The sequence below is a fragment of the Scardinius erythrophthalmus genome (assembly GCF_964197995.2).
Source record: "Scardinius erythrophthalmus genome assembly, chromosome: 10".
In the NCBI taxonomy this organism is placed as follows: Eukaryota; Metazoa; Chordata; class Actinopteri; order Cypriniformes; family Leuciscidae; genus Scardinius; species Scardinius erythrophthalmus.
The window spans coordinates 25,287,866-25,314,431 of NC_138230.1; the positions used below are offsets into that span (position 1 = coordinate 25,287,866).

The 26,566-nt window shown below is 39.2% G+C and overlaps 1 protein-coding gene across 1 annotated transcript in view; it reads right to left on the minus strand.

Moving 5' to 3' along the window:
- Positions 1-5,728: 5,728 nt before the first annotated feature.
- Positions 5,729-26,566, minus strand: part of ptprua (protein tyrosine phosphatase receptor type Ua) — a 446,907-nt gene continuing 426,069 nt past the window's right edge. Inside the window, exons 24-29 of the mRNA XM_081375841.1 lie at positions 23,383-23,532; positions 18,968-19,282; positions 13,433-13,558; positions 8,382-8,539; positions 7,616-7,751; positions 5,729-7,138 (exon numbers count right to left, since the gene is read on the minus strand). Coding sequence (XP_081231967.1) covers positions 7,076-7,138; positions 7,616-7,751; positions 8,382-8,539; positions 13,433-13,558; positions 18,968-19,282; positions 23,383-23,532 — 948 coding nt within the window. The 3' untranslated portion in view covers positions 5,729-7,075. The remainder of the gene's footprint in view (positions 7,139-7,615; positions 7,752-8,381; positions 8,540-13,432; positions 13,559-18,967; positions 19,283-23,382; positions 23,533-26,566) is intronic.

Genomic DNA, 26,566 nt, shown 5'->3' on the forward strand with positions numbered 1-26,566 from the left:
AGACAAATGTTGTCTGGCGAGATGAGACAGAGAATGCAGTCATTAATCTAACCTTATCAGACAATTCTAAATAAACAGCATTGTGGGAAATAAGAAAGAGATCAATGCACAGCAAGAGTCATCCATCGCCACCACTGAAAGCCTCTGGCCTGTTCAGTTATTTGATAAAAAGTCCATTAAAGCATGTCTAATTAAATGATAAGCACGAATGAAATCACAGGTTGGAAAGGTTTGCAGTAACCATCTCATGGGTGGTGTGTTGGTATAAAGGGATTGTAGGCCATCTAATAATCACAAACAAACACAAGCATAGGCACAGAACCACGTGATAGTCACCAGACAAATTGATTTCGCTTTTATATTGAAACTGAGCTGCGAGAGGATAATTGGATTATATGATGTGTCGTGACCCATCAAATTGTGGCTTGTTCTGAGATATCAGTGCTGTACAGCTAAAATATGTGAGCAAAGAAGGCCATGATGGAGCAGAAAAACTATAGTGAAGAGACTTAAATAATAATAATAATAACAATAATGTATTACATTTATATAGCACTTTTCTAGGTACTCAAAGCGCTTTTACATATGGAAGGGGGAATCTCCTCAACCACCACCAATGTGTAGCACCAGAGCCAGTGATGTGACGGCAGCCAAGTGATAGAGCCAATCTGTATATATATGGGGATGATTAGGAGGCCATGATGGACAGAGCCAATGGGCAAATTTGGCCAGGATGCCGGGGTTAAACCCCTACTCTTTTTCCGAAGGACATCCTGGGATTTTTAATGACCACAGAGAGTCAGGACCTCGGTTTAACATTGCATCTGAAGGACGGTGCTCTTTGACAGTACAGTGTCCCCATCACTTTACTGGGGCTATAGGACCCACACAGTCCACAGGGTGAGCACCCCCTGCTGGCCTAACTAACACCTCTTCCAGCAGCAACCTAGTTCCCTTTCGTGGTCACTCCGAGTTACGTCGGATGACGACGAATGGGGTTTCGCTTAGAAAGCCTGTCATCTTCGAGTAAATAAAACGAGCCAATGGCAATGAAATGCCATGGGTCTGCGGAATTTGCATAGCGTATCTCCGCCCCACGCCGGGGGTATATAAGGAAGTACGCCGGCAACATGTAGATATGTTTTCGCTTCGGAGCCAAGAGTTTTCTTCACTCCTACAAGCCATTCTGTATCATCTTCACTCTACAAGACGAGCGGCTCTTCAGTGTGTTTGTGTGACGGCGTGTTCCAGCGAGATTGCATTGCCTGCTGCTGATCTGTGCAGTGATCTGCCGACAGTGAGTGTGTTTCTCCCTGGGCGCTTCAGCACACTGCTGAGCTTTTCCTCTCTCTAAAAGAGCTGCACACGGCACGTCTTTTTCAAGACGGTTCGCCCGTGTATTACTGGATGTGGGCGCGTGACTCATCTGTTTAACGGTCGCGAGCGCTGTTTTGCGAGTTGGGCTCGTGGATGAGTCATGTTTTCATTGCGGGAACATGACCATCGCGATGTTTATAGAAAACTCAATGATCTCTGTGTGAGAGTCCCCTCTGCCACACCCCAATCTATCTCTTTCTAAAAAGAAAAACGAGAGGGATACTTTGGCTGGTGGCCAGGGTGATCAGAGGGTTATGGTGTGGCATAATTCCGACGAGCTTTCCTCGGGCCACGCCCCCCTCCACATCGCAAACCGTGGGGCTTCCGTGTGTGCCTGGTTCCTCTCGGGGACCCAGTGTTTTCATTCGGGACTCCAGCAGATGGTGTCATGTCACTCACAGCATCATAAGGCGGGCTTGATTCCTCTGGAAATGAGAATTCGACTGCGTTGCCTCCCTCGGGAGTGTCAGCATTAGTCGAGTCAGATCCAGAGCTGATTGCCATGCTTTCCCGGGCAGCTGAAAGCATCGGTTGGAGTGGCGCAGGATTGGTTTGCAGCGATCGACCTGAAGGACGCCTACTTCCATGTCTCCATGTCTTCCGGGGTTCGCATCCTGAACTATCTCGATGACTGTCTGATTCTAGCTCACTCTCGAGACCAGGTTTGCGAACACAGGGACCTAGTGCTCCGGCACTTAGCCCGTCTGGGCCTTCGGGTCAACTGGGAGAAGAGAAACTCTGCCCCGTGCATGTGCGCGCAGCTTACGAGCGAGCGCGCGCAGTCACTGCTGACTTGTCTTCGCCAATTCGACGACAAGAGTGTGGTTCCACTGAAACTATTTCAGAGGCTCCTGGGGCGTATGGCATCCGCAGCCACAGTAACGCCGCTCGGATTGCTTCATATGAGACCGCTTCAGCTTTGGCTTTGCGATCGAGTCCCGAGGTGGGCATGGCAACACGGCACGCTCCAAGTCCCAGTGACTCCAGCCTGCCGTCAGACCTTCCCCCGTGGTTGAACCTCAGTTTTCTACGGGCCGGAGTGCCCTTAAAACGAGTTTCCCGGCATGTTGTTGTATCAACAGATGCCTCCACCAGGGGCTGGGGTGCCATGTGCAATGGACATGCTGCCGCGGGCTCCTGGACAGGACCCCAGCGCCTTTGGCATGTCAATTGCCTCGAGTTGCTGGCTTGACGTCTCGCCCTGCACCGCTTCCGTGCATTGCTCAAGGGTCAGCACGTACTAGTCCGATCAGACAATACCGCGACAGTAGCGTACATCAACCATCAAGGTGGTCTACGCTCCCGCCGTATGTCACAACTCGCTCGACCACCTCCTCATATGGAGTCAGAAGCATCTGAGGTCGCTTCGAGCCATTTATATCCCGGGAGACCTGAACCAGGCGGCCGACGAGCGCTCTCGGCTTCGGCCTCTCGCTGGAGAATGGAGACTCCATCCCCAGTCGGTCCAGCTGATTTGGGATCAGTTCGGGGACGCACAGGTAGACCTGTTTGCCTCCCACGACTTGTCCCACTGCGGCCTGTATTATTCCCTGACCGAGGGCACGCTCGGCATGGATGCACTGGTGCACAGCTGGCCGCAGGGCCTACGCAAGTATACGTTTCCCCCAGTGAGCCTCCTTGCGCAGACTTTGCGCAAGATCAGGGAGGACGAGGAGCAGGTCATTTTGGTTGCCCCGTATTGGCACAACCGGACCTGGTTCTCAGAACTAGTACTCCTCGCGACAGCACCTCCCTGGCCAATTCCTCCTTTCTCAGGGACGGGGCACCCTTTGGCACCCCAGCGGTGGTGGCTACCATCACTTCCGCTAGAGCATCGTCCAAGAGCCATGCCTATGCGTTGAAGTGGAACCTCTTCGTCAACTGGTGTTCTTCTAAACATCAAGAACCCACGAAATGCCCGATCAGTGTCGTGCTTTCCTTCCTGCAAGAAGGGTTGGAGCGAAGGCTGTCTCCCTCCACCCTGAAAGTGTATGTTGCCGCTATTGCCGCACATCACAACACAGTTGATGGTAAGTCTCTGGGAAAGCACGACCTGATCATCAGGTTCCTGAGGGGAGCGAGGAGACTGAATCCTCCTCATCCTCCCCTCATACCCTCTTGGGACCTCTCAGTGGTTTTAAGTGCCCTGCAGAGTGCTCCCTTTGAGCCTCTGCAATCAGTGGAGCTTAAGTTCCTGTCAATGAAGACAGTGCTCCTGGTTGCATTGGCCTCCATCAAGAGGGTAGGGGACCTGCAGGCATTTTCGGTTGACGAAGCGTGCCTGAAATTCGGGCCGGCTAACTCTCACGTGATCCTGAGACCCCGGCCTGGATATGTGCCCAAGGTTCCCACCACACCTTTTCGAGACCAGGTGGTGAACCTGCAAGCACTGCCCTTGGAGGAGGCAGACCCAGCCTTGGCACTGCTCTGTCCAGTACGCGCCCTTCGTGCTTACGTAGACAGAACGCGTGTTTCAGGACCTCAGACCAGCTCTTTGTCTGTTATGGTGGAAAGCTGAAGGGAAAGGCTCTCTCCAAGCAAAGGTTGTCCCACTGGATAGTGGACGCCATTGCTTTGGCATACCAGCAGCAAGGTCGACCATGCCCCCTTGGTGTGACGGCCCACTCCACTCGGAGTGTGGCATCCTCTTGGGCTCTAGCGCATGGCGCCTCGCTAACAGACATTTGTAGAGCTGCAGGCTGGGCAACACCTAACACATTCGCGAGATTCTATACTCTCCGAGTGGAGCCAGTTTCTTCTTATGTACTCGCTTCAACTAGCCGGTACTAGATTCTGCTCAGGTGTCTTCGCTTGCTCGCCATTCCTCTCCACAGACGGGATACGTGCGATATTTTCCTCAGGTGAGCCTCTTAAGCCCTGAGTCTCCTCCAGCACTGTTGACGTCAACGCCAGAGTTATGCCACCGGCAGCTTTCGCGCTTGGCTAGGTGCCTCCATGTGCATGGTTCCCCCTCTGGGCGACCCCCACATGTGTATTTCCACCTCTCTGAGCAGGTGTCTTTCCCTCGGCAAGCCACCTTGCCACCCCTGGGGTTGAAATATTCCACCTGCGGCTGGACACCCCAGTGTTACTCCATATGCAGCCCTCTGGGTCATATGTGTATTCCAAGTCCCCCCCTTTGGGCTGGGCATAATTGCATATTTCCTCTGAGATATGCTTCCTAGTGTACCTTGGTATTCCTGTGTTAAGTAGGACTCCTTCGTCCGTGCTAGTCTCACGACAGGGAGCTCAGACTTACGCAGGGCACTGGAAGACAGCCGAGGTGGCGTGATTAGACTGGGGACCCCATTCGTCGTCATCCGACGTAACTTTACGTAAGGTTGCGTCTCCCTGCCACTTACGCTGTACCGCTGGGAACGCCTGAGTTCAGTCTCGGCTCCTCAGCGAAGACATATCTGCATGTTGCCGGCGTACTTCCTTATATACCCCCGGCGTGGGGCGGAGATACGCTATGCAAATTCCGCAGACCCATGGCATTTCATTGCCATTGGCTCGTTTTATATACTCGAAGATGACAGGCTTTCTAAGCGAAACCCCATTCGTTGTCATCCGACGTAACGTCTCCGTTCCCTATTCAGGGAACGAGGGTTACATACGTAACCGAGACGTTTTCCCAGGTCTCCCATCCAGGTACTGACCAGGCTCAACCCTGCTTAGCTTCAGTGGGCAACCAGTCTTGGGCTACAGGGTGATATGGCTGCTGGCTATCACAACACTGCAGTCTTATGAAGAGTAAGAAAAAAATTTGCTCACTGAATCAGATTCTTTCTATAGTGCCATATGATAAGTTTATCAGTTTAATAAATATGCTTGTAATGAAAAGCAAACAGACCAAATGGGTCAAGTAGTTCACGGTTACTCACTATGCTACCCAAAGGTATTACTCAGGTGTAGCTCTTTCATGGCTCAGAAGTCTTAATGAAGATCTCAGTCATGTTTCATTTAAGTATAATTGTTTTAAATTTTAGGATAAACTATTTGTTGGCAAAAAAAAAAAAAAAAAAAAAATCGGAGAATATAGAGACTTGAACCTGAGCCGACCCCTGTTGTACTGTTAAAAAAAATATATTATTATTATTATTATTTAGTTTTACAGAACAGCAGTAACATTACAAAGCTAATATTAATGGATGTCTTGATTTGTATTTGCTTTTAAAGGTTAAACCATGGAGCTTTTATTTTGCGGGAACCGCAATTTTAAATTTAACCCCACCATAATTCTATTTAGTATCTGTTGTCTAGTGGTGGAAAACAATTGACCTATTATTTGTATTGAAATTAGGAAAACCAAGCTTGATTAGAAAATGAACAACAATAATGACAATGAGATAAAAGCAACATTGGAATGTTTTATTCTATCATGTTACATTTTATTTATTTATTTTTTGTAGAAAATAAAACACAACCAATAAATACAAAGATACAAAGCAACTTTTTTTTTTGGCGAGTGCCTTACCATACTCCAACAGTAGCATGTTTGTTTATTTTATATAGTTGCGTATATGGTTTTTGTTTTACTGTGCTTAATGACAGCAAACAGCGGCACCCAAAGCAGACTGGTCACAATGGATTGCAATGAAACATGAATCAGGCATGCAGATCCATGATTGATCCTCTTTGCGCAAACACACGCGCACACACACACACACACGCACGCACACATGAGTTGGCACATTAAAGACAACATCTAGAAACTTTTTTTTTGCAAAATATATATTATATACACCCCCCCCTCCCCCCAAAAAACACAAACCCCAACAAAAAAATCAACCCAGAAACCATATTTGTAGCTATTCTTCTGACCTGCCTGAACTTTTGAGTGCCACTTTCCGATTTAAAGGTGAAGAGTGTCACCAAATAGAATTGCAAGAAAAACTCACTGTTTTCAAACAGCTGTCCCAAACCTTCATCTGTTACTGGTCAGCCAAACACATAGTTCCACCCCAAACTCAAGCTATTGGTTGAGTCAAAGTTGCTGTGTTGGGATGCTCAAACAAATAGAGCAATGTTTTGATAGCGCCACAGTGTTACACTTTTGAGGAGAATCAACCTATGAATGGCTCACTTATAGATGTTTCTGCACATTAAGCTGGGATGGGAGATTAACATCAACAAATAATACAGATCACCTTTAAATAATTCAATAAAAAACTCCATCAATTATCACACCCTCACATTCAAGGTATGCTTTCCAATAAAATCATCACAGTAGATCGCCCCACGTAAAGAGTTTAACAATACACGTAATGTACAAACACAATGTTATCTCCCATGTTGTCGCTGTTGCAGTCACATGGTTTCAGCGTGTTTTCCTCTTGCATGGTGTATAAGGCCTATAGGCGGAGCTCAGAGCCAGTCACGTGATCAAAGAGGTACGTCATAAATCTCAAAGCTGTTGAAATCTCGTCAATTACCTCAAGGGTTCGGCAGGAATATCTGGCACAGGGAGTCAGTGGAGGAGAAAACACCAAAACAAAAATTACACAGAGGACAATAGAGGTTGAAGGTTAAAGAAATGTGCCAAGTCTTGCATTCCCACTTTTGACGTAGATTATGCATTCTCACTGGAGGACAGAACAGCTCATTCATATGGGCTGGATTGGCCCAAATGAAAGCAAAAAGAGGAGGAAAGATGAAGAGGTTGAAGCCAGTGTTGATGAGGTCTTGAGCTCTTGTGTTATCTGACCTCCAGGCAGTCCAGGTAGTCCAGAGCCAGCTCGTAGCAGAACCTGTACTGCTCCTGTAAACAACATCAAGGTGGCATCGATTTCTTTGGTGACATTCACAAACTACATAAATTTCATAATGCAACTACATTTTTACATTTGAAGAAAATGTGAGAGATGTTTGTCTGTGAATCGTTAATCCTATAATAAAAATATGATTATGGAATTTATAAGTGGTTGAAATATAAAGCTACAAGTTACTTGCAGAGGAACAATGGTGGAAACTATAACTTAGCCAGGCTATTTATACAGTTGTATTCCTCCTTTAATCTAAGTCAATATAATTGTTTTATCATCTATTGCAGAGTAGAGTAAAAGCACCTCTTTCTCAAGTGTAATATGAGGTATCAAAAATGCTCACAGAACAAATTATTTGCATGTCAAACTGTTACACATTGGCTGGGGTTTGGTCTAATAATGGGGATTAGCAAAAGTAAAGATTCCCTATCTAAACACCACTAATAAGTTCTGCACAAAATTAGCACACTAACCATAGACTCCACCATGTTGGGCTTGGAGTTCCGGAGAGTCTTGACGGCGTAGAACACATCGACCATGTTGTGATGATGCACCATCTCCATTATCATGGTGCATGCGCAGAAAGTGCCACTACGTCCCCCACCATTCCTTAAAGACATTAATACGTTGTTTCATTAGCATCTTTAAGAAAAGAAGTGGCTTGTAACACATGTAGGAGAGGGATCTATGCGGCACACTTTCAAAGCTTGTGTGAATTATTGTATTATAGATGTCTGGAGGGGATAGCGGTGAAAGAGCCATATTTTTGCCACCACAGGCTGCCAGATATCTGCAATACTTTTGAACAAGAAGGAATGGAAAGTACCAGTGCGCTCTGGGGAAAAGTCATGCTATAAAAATGTCACATCCTACTGAACTAAGATCATTTCCCTAGGGCTACTGATGAAAGAAGGGCACCCCAGCCCAGATGCTTTGAAGCCCGAAATGGTGTCTGTACCATGATATCATTAATAGAGGATAGATGTATTAAACTACAGACACGTGCAGGTGGCAGGTACGTATCCTGAGGCCAGAGCGCTAAGAAGTCAAATACTGAGAAAAAAATTAAGACATGAAAAAGCAGCCGGAGATTAAGCACTTTAAGCAGATTTTCACTGTTGGGTGGCCACAGAAATTGCAGGAGCACGGGAGCAAAAGAGACCTGGATTGTATAATCAACACAATGAAGTGTAATTGCTCTCCAATTAGCATTTGGAAGCAGAGCCGTATGAAACTTACAAGCAGTGCACTATAGTGCGACCATTGCCACACTCTCTCTGCCACTTCTGCACTTGTGCCAGCAGGTTGAGAAAGGCCTTCTTAGAGTCTGGGATTTCACGATAAGCCGACCAGCGCAGGAACTGGAAATGTCGCACTACCAGATGACCTTCCTGCAACTGAATGATAAAGACAGAGCGACCAAGACCAGAAGAATGAGAAAATAATTGTAAACATAGCATGAAAATGAAATTAAAATGGTCTGTTCAATCAAAGGGGTTAAGTTCTCTGAAGTGGCACATATGGAGACCCTAAAGGGACATGGTGATATAAACTTGCCTTTTTTTCTCCCATTTCATAATTGTTTTCCTTCACCATGTCCCCTTAGGGGCTCCATATGTGCCACATGAGATATCTAAACCTTCTTGATTTAAACCAAAAATTAAAACCACATGACAACAATCTGTTAAACTTATATTAATTAAATTATAGTAAAACAACAAAAAAATATATTTTAATTAAGTGAATTTACAATGAAGAAAAAAAAACTGTTCTGTAATTGGAAATAAAATCAATAACTACAAATCAATAAGCATCCCAAACCTAGTCCCTACTGAGTAATACTTAAATAAATAAATATGCAACCCTGTTACTCATTCTAGTGTACTCATGTTGTTGCTTAATATTTCTCAGTACTTAAATGTATAATTACACTGTAACAATGACACCCTAAAATAAAGTGTAACCACACACACACACACACACATATATATATATATATATATATATATATATATATATATATATATATGTGTGTGTGTGTGTGTGTGTTTGTGTGTGTGTGTGTGTGTGTGTGTGGTTACACTTTATTTTAGGGTGTCATTGTTACAGTGTAATTATACATTTAAGTACTGAGAAATATTAAGCAACAACATGTACTTACTATAGGGTTAGGGTAGGAGGTTACACTTTATTTTAAGGTGTCATTGTTATAGTGTAATTATATATTTAACCCTCTGGGGTCTAAGGGGTTTTTGGGGTCCTTGAGATGTTCTGACATGCCCTGACATTTGTGTTTTTTTCAGTTGCTTATAAACATATTAATCGCAAAGGTGTAATTACACTCTATTTAGCACAAACAGGGCTACCATAATATGTGAGCAGCATGCATGTACTGTTTGTATTTTTGAGAGAATAATGTTTATGCATGGTTATTGAAAAAACTAAAAACTAAAGTTTCTGAAATAAGGCCACAAAACACATACTAAATATGTGTCAATATGTGACTTTTGACTAATGTCGTTGCCTAGAGTTTTTTATTCAAAATGATGTGAAAATCATCCTGCCTAATCATTTACATAAAACAATACATTGATTTAAATCTTGTAAAACACTTTTTGTTTGGAAAGGCAATATGCGCAAAGGGCGTCAACGATCCAACACCATCATGCATATTTAGTGGTTCACACCTGAGGAGACAATGGGGCCCACATACTTAATGAGCCATTCAGTTGGAAGCATCTCAATTTATTTTATTTTTTTCACAAATTGTGCTTGCAAATTGTATAATATCCAAGGAAAACATGTCTAGTAATTGTGCAGTTAATTCTCATACTGTATTTTCAGTTTTGGAATATGTATCCTCTCCCCAAATTTGTCAATAATAAAACACAATAAAAAATATTTAAAGAAAAGGCTTATATTTACCTTTTAAAATGTGTTTACATCTACCTTGTAAATATATATTTTTTATTAAAAAGGTTACAATTACAACAACAATTCAAGTGTAATCTTTCTTTGTAAAAACTAAAGTATACATTTTATCATACATATTTCAAAGTTAAGGATTCATTACTTTGAATATAGCCTACATTGACAAAACATACTATATTTAAAGGAACACTCCGACTTTTTGGGACTTTAGCTTATTCACAGTATCCCCCAGAGTTAGATAAGTCCATACATACCTTTTTCATTTCTGTGCGTTCTGTAAGTGTTATTTGACGCACCCACCGCTAGCCTAGCTTAGCACAAAGACTGGATGTAAATGGATAAGGTAGCATACTAATCCCAATAAGTGACAAAATAATGCAAACATTTTCCTATTTACATGTTGTGATCTGTATAGTCACAGCGTGTACAAATAACAAGGCTATATGAGACAGAGACCATTTTTAATCGTATAAATACTGGGAACTATATTCTCACTAGGCGTAAGAGCATAGCTACTTGGGCGGAGTGGCTACTTGGGCGGAGTGATTAGCGCAGCACACGAGGTATGAGGTATGTATGGACTTATCTAACTCTGGGGGATACTGTGAATAAGCTAAAGTCCCAAAAAGTCGGAGTGTTCCTTTAACATATTAGCAAAAATTGGCAAACAAAAGCTTATTTGAGGTAGCAGATATTTTACAGTAAAAATATATAATCTATCCAAAACTAGTCAATGAAATGTTGTCTTTCATATGTCTGTAACATAGGTCTTTCGTTTTTATTATAAGGAATATAAATGTTAATTTGCAGTTTAATACGTTGCTTATACAAATAACATTTTATTTCAACATATTTCAGTCGATTTTTACTCATCTCAGTATAGCAATACAGTTTGCTAAAAGCGGATCATTCATTCACACACAGAAACACGATTCAAATTTAAACTGTCTTTTTGCGAGCTGTGGTAAACAGCGCGCATCTCTGCCGTTCATTCATTCACACACAGAAATGCCATTCACTTGAGAATGAAAAAAACATATTACAGTATTCCATCCATTGCTCCTCGAAATACCAGCACTTCTGAGGTACATTTTCCATTATTATTATTACGATAGTATTATTCCTCACAGCGCTGCTAGACGGTGTAAACAAGTACAATGATCTGAATAAACTTGATGTGTTTTCTCGAGCTGATATGGGAGCGTTCACAGTTTGCATGGATTGCCTCATTCATTTGCAATTGAATAGCGCGCGCTCTCCGTGGGCGGGGTCAAATTAAAACACAATGAGCTGAGATGAGAACGACTGACATCTCTCTCTTTTCATACATATTACATAAACAGAGAATATTTGTTTTTTATAAATTACTTCATTTAAAAGAAGAGAATTCAAGCTTCATGCCTGTGTGTCTGTATGCCTGTTTGACTGAGTATTCACTGAGTTATGGTTCATTTTCGGACGCGTTTCAGAATTGACTTCACTGACAGAGAGAAGGCAGAACTCACATCATGTTTATTTTTCTTTATTTGGCAAAAAGCACAACACTTTGCTTTTATTGTGAGTATACACAAAAATAATACACACTTAACAGGATAGATTGATGTATAACACAAGCATATAAGATAAAAATTAATATTATTATTTTGATTCTTTTTTGAACTGATAAGGAAAAAAAACGAGCCGCGATAGCCGACCTCAGGGGGTTAAGTACTGAGTAATATTAAGCAACTGCATGAACTTACTCTAGGGTTAGGGTAGGATTATGATTTGGTTGAGGGTTAGTTGCATGTAATTACAGAATGCATAATTTACTGTTATTGCTATAGTAAGTACATGTAACATATGTAACAAGGACACTGTAAAATAAAGTGCTACCGGGTAGGATTAGGATTTGGTTGAGGGTTAGTTGCTTGTAATTATGCTTAATTTGCTCTTATTACTATGGTAAGTATACATGTAACATATGTAACAAGGACACTGTAAAATAAAGTGCTACCGGGTAGGATTAGGATTTGGTTGAGGGTTAGTTGCTTGTAATTATGCTTAATTTGCTCTTATTACTATGGTAAGTACATGTAACATAACAAGGACACTGTAAAATAAAGTGTTACCAAATGTGTTTATTGCTTGAAAATTATATTTCTAATAATAATAATAATAATAATAATTAACTGTGATAATAATAAAAACTAACACTTTGGTAACAGGGTTCCAGAAATGGCATACAAAATTAATGTAAAATACATCTCATATAATATTTAGTTTGACCTCCTGACATAAACAAACAACATTATCTGAGGGTTAAGCAACTTATTTCACTGATGCCTGAAACATGTCACTCTATTTTGTATCCTATTCATGGAACATCTACTGTAATTCAAACACTCACTCACACAGCACACAATATTCAGCTCATCTGCAAGTCATTGACTGGATCATTTGAGCATTAATTAGCATCTAAATTGCTCTGTAACAAATCATTAAAGCATTTTTCTGTCACAGAGCTTTTCTTTGTCCAGGGTTGGCGCCGTTTAGCAACATGATCTATCAATAGCACTCTACTCCTCAGTCTTGTACCTTTTTGGAGAAGTGAGAATCGTCTTTCCAACATGGGTGGTTCTCTCTGGGGTCCTGTGAAGAGGCAGTATGGGACAATTTCTGACAATGACATGGAGTGTTTGCCCAGCTTGCAGAGTCTCAAAGAGACAGAGGGGAAATAGGGACTGACAGGGGCTAGCCAAACTGACAGAGGCACGGATGGGAATATGGCTAAAGGTTGACAGCCTGGCTGTCAGGAGTGCTAAAGGGGGCGAACAATGAAAGGTGCAACACTTCAGACAAGATTTCAAAGAGACAGGATGTTGACAATGATGCCATCAGGGAGGACTAAGGTCAGCTAGAGGTGTGAAAAATGTCTTTTTATCCAGACAAGTCAATATCAGAAGCACAGACCACACTGAGAGAGACACAACTTTATCGCTCTCTCGCACACGCATCCAGCGAGAAATTACCAGGTCTAATTATAGCAATGTAGTGTCCGTCAGTGCTATTTTGTGAAATGGAGACTCACCACACTTTTATACCTTTGATTTAATTTCATCGGTATTGAATTCATTTTCTACAAGTCTCTGAAAAGATAATTTAAGCCATTAGCCTAGCAGTTAATTAACCTATCTGGAGTGGACCTGAACTCAGAGAATCTCTTAAAAAAAGACAGATGTTAGAAGACAGGTGATTTGTCTAATTGGGTCTGATTTTAATGAGGTACGAGGAAATGTCAGCACTAACACTGGGTGATTGTAAGGCACAATGGATATAACATATATTTGAAGATGACGTGTATGGCATTATAGACTCACCCGTGTGATGTTGTTCACCCTGAATAGACGAGTGACAACATTGTCATCAGTGGATCTGGAGAGCAGCTCCACCGTCATGGGTCCATACTGCTGCATCCCTGTTTCAGGCCAGTATTGTAGACAAGGCTGAGAAAGAGAAGGAAATAATTTAGATTTAGCGCAGAGACAGTGACAAAAATTTACAAATAATGTTACATGTATGTATGTATTTAATTATTTCAAAAGGGACAATGTACATTAATCAACATCCAGACAGATATAAATGTACCCAAGTTATCTAAAGGCTGATTTTCATTGGCATATTATTAAAAAAAGCAACTAAATACTGTATATGCAACTAAAAAAAAGAAAGAAGAAGAGAAAAAAACTACAATAATAATAACACTTGCAATACACCAGAATAATATAACTATAACATAAACAGAGTATTATTATGGGTGAACAAAATCAATGATGAGATTATTGATCATGAAATGGAATGACTGGTATAATAACTATAATAACATTGATAATAATGGTTATATTACAATTAGATAATAATAATGCATTGATATGCATTTAAAAATGCATAATATTTTTTTTTTAAATATTCAAATATTATGAAATGTTTTCAATTAAGCCATTTGAAATCTGACAATCTAATTTTGTCAAAATTCAAAAAAGGTAAAATTATCTGCTATTTGCCCTCTCTATGATATTATTTCTTGTTCATAGTTTTATTTTCTTTCTTTTTTATCACATTTTTTAATTCAAAATTCAAACATATAAGGGACATAAATCAAAACTACAATGATCTATATACAAATATATGCAATGAAAATGCACATTACAATAAAAGTAATTTAACAGCAAATAAACAAGAAATCTGGGCTTTCAATTATCTAACAACATCTCAGTGATTTGTGCCCAGCTCTGAATAGTCCAGTCCTTTGCACCACTGAGCTTAGCAGTAGTACCCTCCAGCAAGGCAATGTCTCTGAAGTAAGATAGCAAAACTAAAGTTAAACCGGTGGATGTTTCTATCCAAATGATTTATGTTTTTCTTTTCAAATGACAAACAAAAGGATACCCTGCATTTTTTTTTTTTCAATATTATCCGGTAACACTTTACAATAATGTCCCATTAGTTAATGTTAGACAATGCATTATCATTATCTCACCCCACCCCTCTCTTCCGTGGGGCGTGTCGACACAAGACATGTAAAAAGTGCTGCCATGGACAGTATACAAATGGCTGAGAGCGGAAATATGCTAATACGGGACAGTCCGTCAGTGGTCGTGGGCGGAGCATGAGCAACAGGGCCGCTAGCCATTTGGGTGCCCTAAGCACAAATGCTTGGTGGTGCCCCCCCCCCCACACCCCCCCACCCCCCCCCACACCCACCAAGGGAATAACAACCATTCAGAATGTCTTAGTTAGGTTCTCTTTACTTTCAAAATAACTGCTGCAAATAAATAATTTTACATTAACAATGGCACCAAACATGAAAAGAAATAAATAATATAAAGGTTAAAATTATAAATACCAAATACCACCACAATTACTAAAAACACAGATTTGGAACTGAACAATGTAAACACAGAAAGTTAAAAGTGCAAAGGTCAGGCACAATATAATAATTCTGTACATAATTTGACAACTCTGTGAATATGAAAATATACAAACACTGAGATTGTGTTTTTTTTTTCTTCTAATTGCAGTTTCAAAGTTTAAAAAAAATAAATATATATTTTAGCCATGCAGGGCTAAAGCCCCGGATCTTTTGCACTACTATAGCGACGCCCCTGGACATGCATAGGCGTAATTTGCGGGTAGGACCACTTTTGAAACATCTCGCGGCACGAATGTACCAATACAAACAAACAAAACATCTCCAGTTAACCAGCAGAGCCTTCATTTAATTCGTTTTTTAAATAAGAGTCGATCTAGCGCTGAAATGTGTTGTTTTTTTAAATCAACTGATCAAAGTGCTCGTTGCCGAGCGATCAGTGGCGCGGATACTATGTTTGTTTCTGGCTCGCGCACAGCCTTCACTCAGACGCGCGTTTCAATCCGTTGTGGAGAGACTCTCTATTCGCTCCGGTACAATTAGAAAACAAAAAGCACAAAAAGTGTCCCTGCCTGATATACAACCACTAAAAAACATAATCGGTTTTGATGAAAAAAAAAAAAAAAAACTATATGAGTGCGGATTAGAACTCAGAACCTCTGACACGCTTGGCAAAATTTCTACCACTGGACCACTTAAAAACACACATAGTTTTCGTCGGATCAACATATAATAGGCCTCATTGAACGACCACTTAAACCCAATATTAACATGCTTTAGACATATTTTATTTGTTATTTATACTAGTACCCTATTGTGATGATTTTTCACGACCCCGATTTTTTGGTGCCCCCCCAAGCACTTGGTGCCCTACGCGCAGTGCGTGATGTGCGTGTGCGGAGCGCCGGCCCTGATGAGCAATATGACATCATATTGCTCAGAAAATCCAAAAGGCTTGATGATTGAGAGTTTTTAGGCTTTTTGAGGATAAAAAAAAGGAGTGAATGTATTTTTTTCATTGTATGGTGGTTGTGTCTACACACGGCAAAAGACACATTTATATGCAACACCATATAAAAGTGAATTTTGCATCCAGTGACCCCTTTAACTAAATTAGCCAGTTAGTTAATTAGTTACAAGTGTTAATTGTTTGTTCGTGTTAGCCAAGGTCCAATAAATAACATTAAAAGATACAGCTTTGGATTAATACATGCTTTAGAAGTATTGTTCATTATTAGTTCATGTTAACTAATAGTAACAAATGGAACATATTGTAAAGTGTTACTTATTAGCATGATACTATTTTAAAACAAAACAACTTTTATTACTTATTATTTTTTTTATTTTTTTTTTTATTATTATTATTTTGAATTTGGGAGTACCACCATAATGTTTTTTTCTTTTACATTATGTCCACAATCAGAAGATACAAGTCAATGTCTGTTTGGAATGTGTTAATAAAATAGATTGCGGATAGAGAAAATGGGCATCTTGTGATTAAGCGAAGGGTGAAGATAGACGGTGAAAGGATAATGGAGTCAAGAAAACGCCAAAGATAGGCTAAACAGCACTGAAAATCCAATTGCAGCCCACCAAGATAAATACTCTTTGCTCATTTCTCCATATCGGCTGCATTTTCTAGTCCAATCTCCCACCAGATTACCATTTGCTCAATGTGTCAATTAATTTTCACTCACGCCTGTTGCAGACAGATCTAATCCAACATGCTTTTATTTGAAAGGAGTAGGCGTGAAACAGCTTCGGCCATGTATTTCCGATGTGAGATAGAGAGATGTTGATATAGATGAGATAGAAATTGATAAATTCTTGTCACAATGATGCATATTAGCATAGTGACATGGTGCAGAAGAAGACACATATTCATACAAACACTCAGACAGATCAGAAAGGGGTGACTGCAAAAGAAAGAGAACAGAGAGATATTTCTAGAAGAAAGGAATAAGTGAGATAATCCCTAGAAAAAAAAAACATTTGCACACATCAAATGGGAGACAGGAAACAGAAATAACTATAAAATAGTTTTGTGCAGATTACCTTACACATACAAAAATCATAAATACAGATGTATTATCAGGTGAGTCTTAAAGATGACACACTCTAATTGTGTATTCAGTCGAATAATGTGCACCAGAAATGTTTTATCATGGAGAACGGGTAACAGTGGTTCCCTGCAGGGGAAGAAGAGTGAAAATCACGAGTAGGTTGGTGTCTTGGTGAGTTTGTCCTTTCTAGTGCCAATTTAGACAAGACAAACACATTATCAATGTGGGGAGTCTCAAATGAAAGGCACATTGCTGTTCACCCAGAGTAAGAATTATGGGGTCCCCGGGGGGTCTGACCTACCAAAAAATAGCTTTCACACTCTCAAAGACTTCAAAACAAAAGGTCGCAGGGGGCTTAAAATATGTAAAGTTTATATTCACACCACAGTTGTCTGTGGCCTAAACCTGATTTTTTTCTCTCCTCGCATGTGGCACAAATGTGTTGGATGAAAGCAAAAACATTACAATTATTGCACTAAATCTGACTATTTTAATTGTAATCTGAACCACATTCATATGTGGAAATACATGTTTTAATGTACAGTAACTGGTGCATGCATTTCCAAATAGTTATACATGACAAAGTTATGTTTTGAATACATCCAGAGTTCAGATTTAAGTTTGGTTTGAGTGAAGTCAGAATTCATGCCATTTTTCTTCACGCAATGCTTTCTTTTGTAAAATTGACAAGAATGACACCTCTCTACGGTTTAGAATTTACTGCAGTATGTTACATGATCCACGTTTACATTCTAGTACAAACTAATTCTTAAGATGTTCCCTTTTGTTTAGATGGTAATGAAATTGAAATTTTTGCGGTTTAAAATGCAAGACAGGTCACAAGGAATAAAAAAAATGCAAGGTCTAGAGATGCGCTTTTTAAAAGTTCAGCTTCTTTTAACCTGATCATAGTGTTTCTAGATTGCTGTCAAGCACGAGATGCTGCAAAAAATGGAGACGGGAACATAGTGGTTAAATAGGTCCATCTACTGCGTGTTTACACACAAAAAAAAAAAAATTGAAAATGAAAAAACAAATATATATATAGAGCAGCATAATGGAAACACACATTCTGTATGTATAGCCCCAACACCAAAGTGTAGGCACTCCACTGTTTTGACTGTTTTTCATTTTTTAGATTTGGATACAGTAGAAATATAGGAAATTGCTGTCTTTTTGTCTTTGTCTTTTATGTTAGGTATTTAAATTAAATGTAATAATAATAATAATAAAAAAAAACTATAAAAACATGCAAATTGGGCTGTAGGTACATAGAAATTTTGTTATGGTTATGTCTAAGTGAGAAAAGCAGCCATGTCATTTGAAAGATGAAGTCATCTATTTTGTGCCAAAACAACCGAAAAAGATTCACAGATTAACACATGAGTTGCATCCGAAATGATATACTTCCCTACTATATAGTATGTGAAAAACAGTACACCAACAGAGTAGTACTGTATGTCCGAAAACATAGTATTTGAAAAACAGTAGGCAAAAAGTACCTGGATGACCTACTACTTCTGCCGAGATTCTGAAGTGTGGATTCGATGGACACTTTACTATCCCATGAGTCCACGGGAGAAGATTTATGAATGGAAGTGAAGCAACACAACTGAAGCTGGTAGGTCATTTGACAGCAACATGGCGGATGTAGTACGTCCGAATTTCATCAAATGTAGTTCCTACTCAGACAGTATGCCATTTCGGACAAAGCAATAGATTGCGGTTTTGCTTACTGTGCGAAGAAGTGACCTAACTCTTGTGAAATTAATCCTAGCTATTGTGAAAAACTGTAATGGATATGAAAGTTCAGTATAGAGTATAAGCTGACCAGAATAATCCCAGAAATGAGTCCTATTGTGTAATTTGCACAGTATCAACGCACATTGTGGGTTTTTGATCTGTTAATCTATCTATCTTACCCAGGCAGAGTTGGACTGGTTGAGTTGGTTAAGCATGACGATGGAGGTACAACCGTAGTCAAATACAAGTCTCCAGAAGTCTGCGGTGGTGGTGGGCAGGGGGTGAGGGGTGACCACAAATGCAGCAGGCTGCAGGAAGCTGTCCATCAGTGCCGCGTTTATGTAGTTGTTGCCGTCCCCCTCTGTGGACACGAGAAACGCGAGGGCACGGTCGGGCGGCAACACGTCCATGCTCCGGTTCTTCTCGCGGTTCCGGGGCAGCAGAGACACGCTGCACTCCTCCACATCCAGGTGAGGGGTGACAGAGTTTAGAGTCTGAAGAGAAAAAAGGCAGACGAAGAGAAAAGACAGGGATCAAAGGGTGTCTGAAAGCACGCAAAGGATGTGGAATGATATAACTAAGTGAGACAATGAGAGAATGAGGAAGTAAAATTATGCAGGCAATAGCTAGAGGCAAAAATGTCCAACAAACCAAAAGAGGAAGAAGTGTAAAATGCTGTGAAAGGAAACACATTATGAAAACAGAGAATTACATTTTCTTGACATCTAGAATCCTTCAGCCACTAAAACATTGAACAGAGTACAGACAGACAGACAGACAGACAGACAGACAGACAGACAGACAGACAGACAGACAGACAGACAGACAGACAGACAGACAGACAGACAGACAGACAGACAGACAGACAGATAGACAGACAGACAGACAGACAGACAGACAGACAGACAGACAGACAGACAGATAGATAGATAGATAGATAGATAGATAGATAGATAGATAGATAGATAGATAGATAGATAGATAGATAGATAGATAGATAGATAGATAGATAGATAGATAGATAGATAGATAGATAGACAGGGCAAAAATATGATCCCTCTTAGATGCGATTCGTGTTTGCATGCCTGTTTATTGCAAGGTGTAGTTCAACTAATGACCTCAATTGTAGATAGATGTAGAGAAAAGAATTTGAAGTTGAAATGATTTTGTCTCAGCCAAAGAATGGCTGCAAAGCTTAATGGCTGAAAATAAATGCAGACTGGTCACAAATGAATACTTATGCTATGAGCTTTGAGGTGAATGAATCAAACTGAAAATTATGCAGATTATTACACTTGATGGGTAAAGTACTTCAATCCTGATTGGTTCTGATGGCACAAATGGGATATTACAATTATGATTATTAGAATTACATTGGCTTTGAGAGCTGTGCTATCATGAGGACAGGGACAGGTATACACTCTGAGAGTGTTAGGCATGACGCCATTAGTAGCTTAATGTAAAAAACGTACATGCGGAACTGTAAGATGAGGGAACACCTCATTAAACCCTCTCTAAATGAACGAGAATAGATGCTACGGCTGTTTGACTTCATCAAAGTTTGAGCTGTGAGTTAGTATGCAGCACTTAACCTGGATGAAACAAAACATCATGATTTGCATAAACCCCAGGTGCTGTACATGCATTATAACAACTATTGGATTTTAATGGAAATACCATAAAATTAAAACAACTCTAACAAACTACATTTTGTCAAGAGAATGTGAGTGGTGCTTGACTGTGCTAGCAGATTTTACCAACTTCCCTAGGATCGCTTTCCAGATGTTACCGCATTGCTAGGCACAGTGTTCTGCCATGGATGGTTGCTAGGGTGCTATGGATGATTGCTAGGGTTCAAGTGAAAAAAGTTAAGTCTATATGATACTATGATGCTTTTCTATTTAATGTTTTTTATATATATATTTCTATTTAGCTTAAATTAATTTTAGTTTCAGTTTCAATTTTAGTACTTCAAATTAAACTTATTTTTATTTCACTTAGTTGTCAGGCAACATTTCTCATTTTTAAGTTTAGGTTTTTTTACTAATATTTATTTTACATTTTATGCATTTCAAGGTACACATTTTTACATTCTTATCAGTTCTTGCTTTCCCTGGGAATCAAACCCATGACCTTGGTGTTGCAAGCGCCAACACTCTACTGTTTGAGCTAAAGGAAAGAAAACTACTACTCTACATATAACTCTGATCCCTCCTTTAATGCAAGTCTGTAGGATTGTTTTGTTTTTTTCTAAATTAACTGGTTTTATTCAAGTCAAAAATATTATTTCACATTACTGAATAAACCTAAATACATTAATTTATACCAACAAAACATTTTCTCTTGGGGTTAAATCAGAAATATCTCTTTAGGGTAACAACTGCAGACCATGTGTTCTTTCAGTCCATTTTAAAAAGAAGGAAAATAATAATAATAATAATAATAATATGAGGTTTTTAATCTCTCGCATCAATCAGTGCTCCTAATTTTGCAAAAGTCTACTCCAATTACACACTATTTTTTTCACTTAAACGGTCATGAATATTTTATGTTTGGTCTCTTTATGTGCTCAGAATTGTTCATACAGTATACTATGATTTGGGGATTTTTTTGAGAGTATATGCATTTTAATGTGTCAATGTGTTTCAGTGACACCACACAATGTGACCAATCTCACCTAGGGCTGGGCGATATGGACCAAAAGTCATATCCCGATATATTTAGGCTGAATATCGATATACGATATATATCCCGATATTTTTTCCGCAAAGTGAGAGCAAATGTTCAGTCAAAGTCAAAGCCAAATATGACATGTTAAAAGTAGTTTTATGGAAACCAGCTATTTCAGTAAACAGTTGCAAAATCAAATGAATAAATAATAAACAGGTTTCTTCACCTTAGGGCTGCACGATTATGACAAAAATCATAATTGCCGATATTGTTATTTGCGATTTATTAATTATGATTATCAAAGTTTACATTGAATATATATAAACAAATTTTGTCATTTAAAAATATAAAAAATAACAGTGGCATTTTGGGGTTAATATGGAAACGACAGTTGCCATGGTGAATACACAATAACTGTTGATGAAACATGGAAACTGCTCCTGGTGAATATAATGAAAATCATACCTGCATTACTTTTATTTCGTGTAATTTACAACGTAACGGCGTTGCATGCTCGTAGTTTATTTTGCACTTGATCAGTGAGGCGATACACAGCGCGCGCGCGCCGCCGCATTTGCGCGTGCAATTGAGTGTGCGCTCCGAGCACAGGATAACGGCTGACAGGACAAGAAAGTCCGTTTTTCTGAGGTGAAAGACTTTATTTCAGCGTACACTTATGTCACTGCCTGGTAGTTCTTATTGTGCTGGGGTTTTTGAAGTAGTCATGATTCGCCTCTCATAACATAACATGCTCTAAACACGCACGCAGAGTGGGAAAGGAGGAGCGGGGGCGCGGGGAGCAGAGCGCAAATTTGAACTATATCGATATACGCGATATGGTCGAATTTCATATCGCATTTAAAAATATATCGATATATTTTTTATATCGATATATCGCCCAGCCCTAATCTCACCACACAATCTCTCTAAGCAATGATATTTAGTCAATTGTACTTGAACAAGCACTATCCACAGTGCATTAGCAGTCTACAACATTAAACCGGGCTGACTCTCATCAGCAGTAATATAACTGGGTATTAACTTACTAAAAAAATAATAGGCAATAGGCATAATACTGATTTTCTCAGCTTAGGGGTCACAAAAAGGATACATCCTTGCATTTATTTGGGAAAAAATAAAAAGAGTGAATTTGCACAAATGTGATAAGTGACTATTCACCGTTTGAGAGTTCTGGGGTCAATTTTGTAAGAATGTTGTGAATACATTGACCCTGGAACAGGTGCAGCTACTTCGAAACTCATAAAGATACTCAATTATATATACACAATTGACTTCTAAAATGACTCAGTGCTACTTGAGGATCAGCCATTCAAACTAGAAAATGATGTGTATTGGCTCAGTTTGCTCAGTTGAAAGGTTGTGTGCACAACACAGTGTGGCATAACTGGTCCAGTTCTCTCCTGAATCATACTCACATGAAACTCTTCTCACAGTTGAGATCAAGTAGAAAAAAACTACTTACATACTACTTACTCTTACATATTCATGTTACAACTTTGTAAAGTGTACTATGATAAATGATACATTTCAGCTGTTATATATCTATTCTAAAATCTAAACATGTATGCAGCAAAATAGAGCACATTTTACAACTAGTGAACTGTTATAATATTATAATATATAACATGACCATTTCAAGATATGATATGTATTTAAACAAAAGCTAACCACCGTAAAAATGTGACTAATCCTAACCAACTAAAAACATGCCAAGGTTCAAGCCAACTGCAACCAACTTCCCACTAAAATCAGATATTGAAAAAACTACACTAAAACTACACTAAAATTCTGATATTGCAATACATACTGGTTAGTGTCAAACCATTAACCACTTCAAACTCAACATAAAAAGTTATTTTTTGAGTCATTGTCCTTAGTTAATTCACTACTAAATACGACTCACCTGAAACTCTTCTCGGAGTTGAGAGGTGTTGGTCTGAGAATCCACACTCAACATGTCCTTATAGGTGAGCGTAAACTCACTGATAGGGATGGCGGTCTCTCCGCACAGACAGGCCTCTAGTATGGCATCATGAATGAATATATACTGCTCCTGAAACCACAGAGAGAGATTGACACAGAAAGAGTCAGTTCAGGTCAGACTATGACAGAAAACTGCTTCAAAAAAATGAGTCCATGTCAAAACATGCACAATGCAGTGTCCAATTATTTGCTTTTATCTGGCTTTAATTAAAAACGATGCGACAAAATGTCAGAGAGATTAATCGAGGGGGCAAATATTAGCTTAATTTAGCAGTGTAGGAGGGAAATGTCAAAGTCAATCAAATCTACAGTATAGTCCCACCTAAAGATGTACAAAACTTTTGCAGTCTTCTACAAATGGCCATTGGCGGAATCAATTTAGACTCAAGAAATTGTGGTATATAACAATAGTTGTCTATAGAGATCCTAGAAATAATTATAGACATTTTCTGAAGAAAATTTGAGCGATCCTTGCCCATGCATACAAGCTGTCATGGCTTTATGGGTTTTCTGGATGGTTCCCAGAGTATTGCAATGGGGCAGTTAGAGTGTTTAGAGTGTATGTGGTTTCTAGGGTGTTCGGGTGGTAGCTCATGCTAATTGGAAAAACATGCCTGTGGAGACATATCTGCTAAATTATATTACATTGCTATATTTTGCAACATTTTCAAAGTGAAATGTCCAGTGAGTAGAGCTAAAAAAGTGTTAAATTTGATCTAAAACAGATGAATGTGAATCTGGCAATATTTTATTTAGTTGGTTATTGTATGTATCACAATAGTCCGGAAATGAAATTCCCGGTGAGTGTAGCTAAAAGGTTAATGCTCTGTCGCATTTAAAAATAACCTACCACCTACACTAAACCTAACTGATAACGTTAACAAAAGCAAACATGAAATAAAAAACAATTTGTGCTAAGGCAAGCATGCCATTTTAGCTTGCTTCTACAAATCTTTACCTGGTGAGCTAGCAAGCATGTTTACAGAAAAAAAATGTCTGAACAGCCATACTGTACATATGGAGCTGGTTTGATGCAAACATCATAATGTATAAGTTTATAAATTACACAGTATGGCAAAAGTGTTTTGAGGTCATAACAGTATTGTGAAGTACAGTACAAGGAAGAGTGCAAAATAAGACTTTATCAACTGGTTATCAGCCCCTGTAAGCATAATTTGTGTGAAAAGGAATAAAACATGTTGCCATTTTGCTGTTATTAGTGTTCATTTCAGCTGGAAACAGCCATGAATTGCATGTGTATACTGTATATACATATTTTGAAAATTTTGTAAAAATGTAGGTAGAGGCACATTTTTGGACCTAAGTTAAAGGAACTCAACTTCAAGACTCTGATATTCTGGTCTCTAGATGTGACTTGGGTCTGACAGTTGACAATTGCAAATCCAATCACTTAAAAAGTAATATTTTAAGAATATTAACAAATCACATGATTTGAGGTGTTGTTAGGAATAAACTGCAAAATGAAATTAAAAAAAAAAATACGTAACCATAGATATGAACAAAATAAATAGTGATGCTTGCCTTATCAAACAAGCATTAGACAGAAGACGTCCCTAATTAGATTGCTAAATTATTTTATTTTGATTCTGTTTTACTCTTTCAATCAGAGGGTTAAAGGTCATGAATGAGTTTTCTGTTTGATCTCTTTTGATGGAGTACACTAGACTGGCCTTCAGCTTGCTGTAGTCAATTCATATATCATACGCAGCACTGTGTAAAAGTGAGGGCAGATATCTCTTTTGCATTATAAAGCAGTCTAGAAAGCAAGATGGGTTTCATGGCCTTGCTTTTGTCTTTAAAAGCGTTCTTGTGATATTAAGCGAACAGTGATTATACATTAAATTATGGTTTCTTCTTTGTTGTCCAGCCTCTTGAGGGTTCACTTGAATAGAAAAATATTCACAGCTACTTTCGTCCATCAGCTTATTAACATGCAGCTCACCAACTCATTCTCTGTCTTTCATAAATGAAATGAGAATATAAATTATTCAAAAGTAACATATTTTTAATGTCTAAATCTCTTTTACCACACAACCTCAGAGAAACTTTCTAGCCCATTTTTTTCTGTTAAAAACAAGGCAACATAGAAAACTGGAATTTGCCATGAAATATTTAATAAAACGTAGCATTCAACGCACTGCTATACTTGCATGATAGATATTAACATCTATAAGCAACATGGATTGCCATTCTCAGCTCATTTTACTTCTGTAATCTGTATGTCCAAGTGAAATAGCATATTCAGTGAAAAAAGGGCTTGATTTTATCATTCAAGAATTTATTAGTTCATTAAGTTTAGCCATTAAAGCTAGGATGTGCAGTTGCATAGAATCTAGCAATTGTAAACTAGCTTTGAAAGCATAACAGAGGAAAATATCCCACCCTTCCTTCAGAGTTCTCTCCAAAGCCATGCCTCCTTCAAAATACATGAACACACACTGCCAAAGCAAAGTCTGCAAAGCATCATTGCCTCATGTCTCAAAGCAAAACATTACAATAATAATGAACGTCACCAACTTATTTATGGTAATTGTTAGAATTCAAAGTGGTTTTGACTTGTAAAATGCATTTGCATCCTCGTAGAACTCATAATGACAACTTGTAAATCAAGACTTTTCTGAGAATTCTGAGTTATATCACCTGACTGCTATTCATTTTGGCATTGATAGTGGTGCCATAGAAACGCATAATTCCGAGTCCGAGGACATGAACAGCTCCAAGTGGAAAGTTGCTATCTAATAATGATGGTAATTACGACATGGCGTGAATGCAGCATAAGCTTGTTGTTTTGGATCTGGAGGAACTGTAAAAGGTGGCTGCTGTTTGTTTGCTACTCTCTGTGACTACAACTCTGCTTAGCCTCATGGAACACTGATGATGTGTTTTGTCTGCATGAGCAGGGTGCATGGTAGGACGTCCTATCATAGCATTCGGACTGAATGGATGAACGTTTTTTTTAGTCCTGAGACTTCCACAGAAGATTTTCACTCATATATTGCTAATAAATTACACAGAAATGTGATTTAGAAATGAAATTACAAAGAAATGTCAAGTAATACATTGAATTAGATGTGAAATTTTGA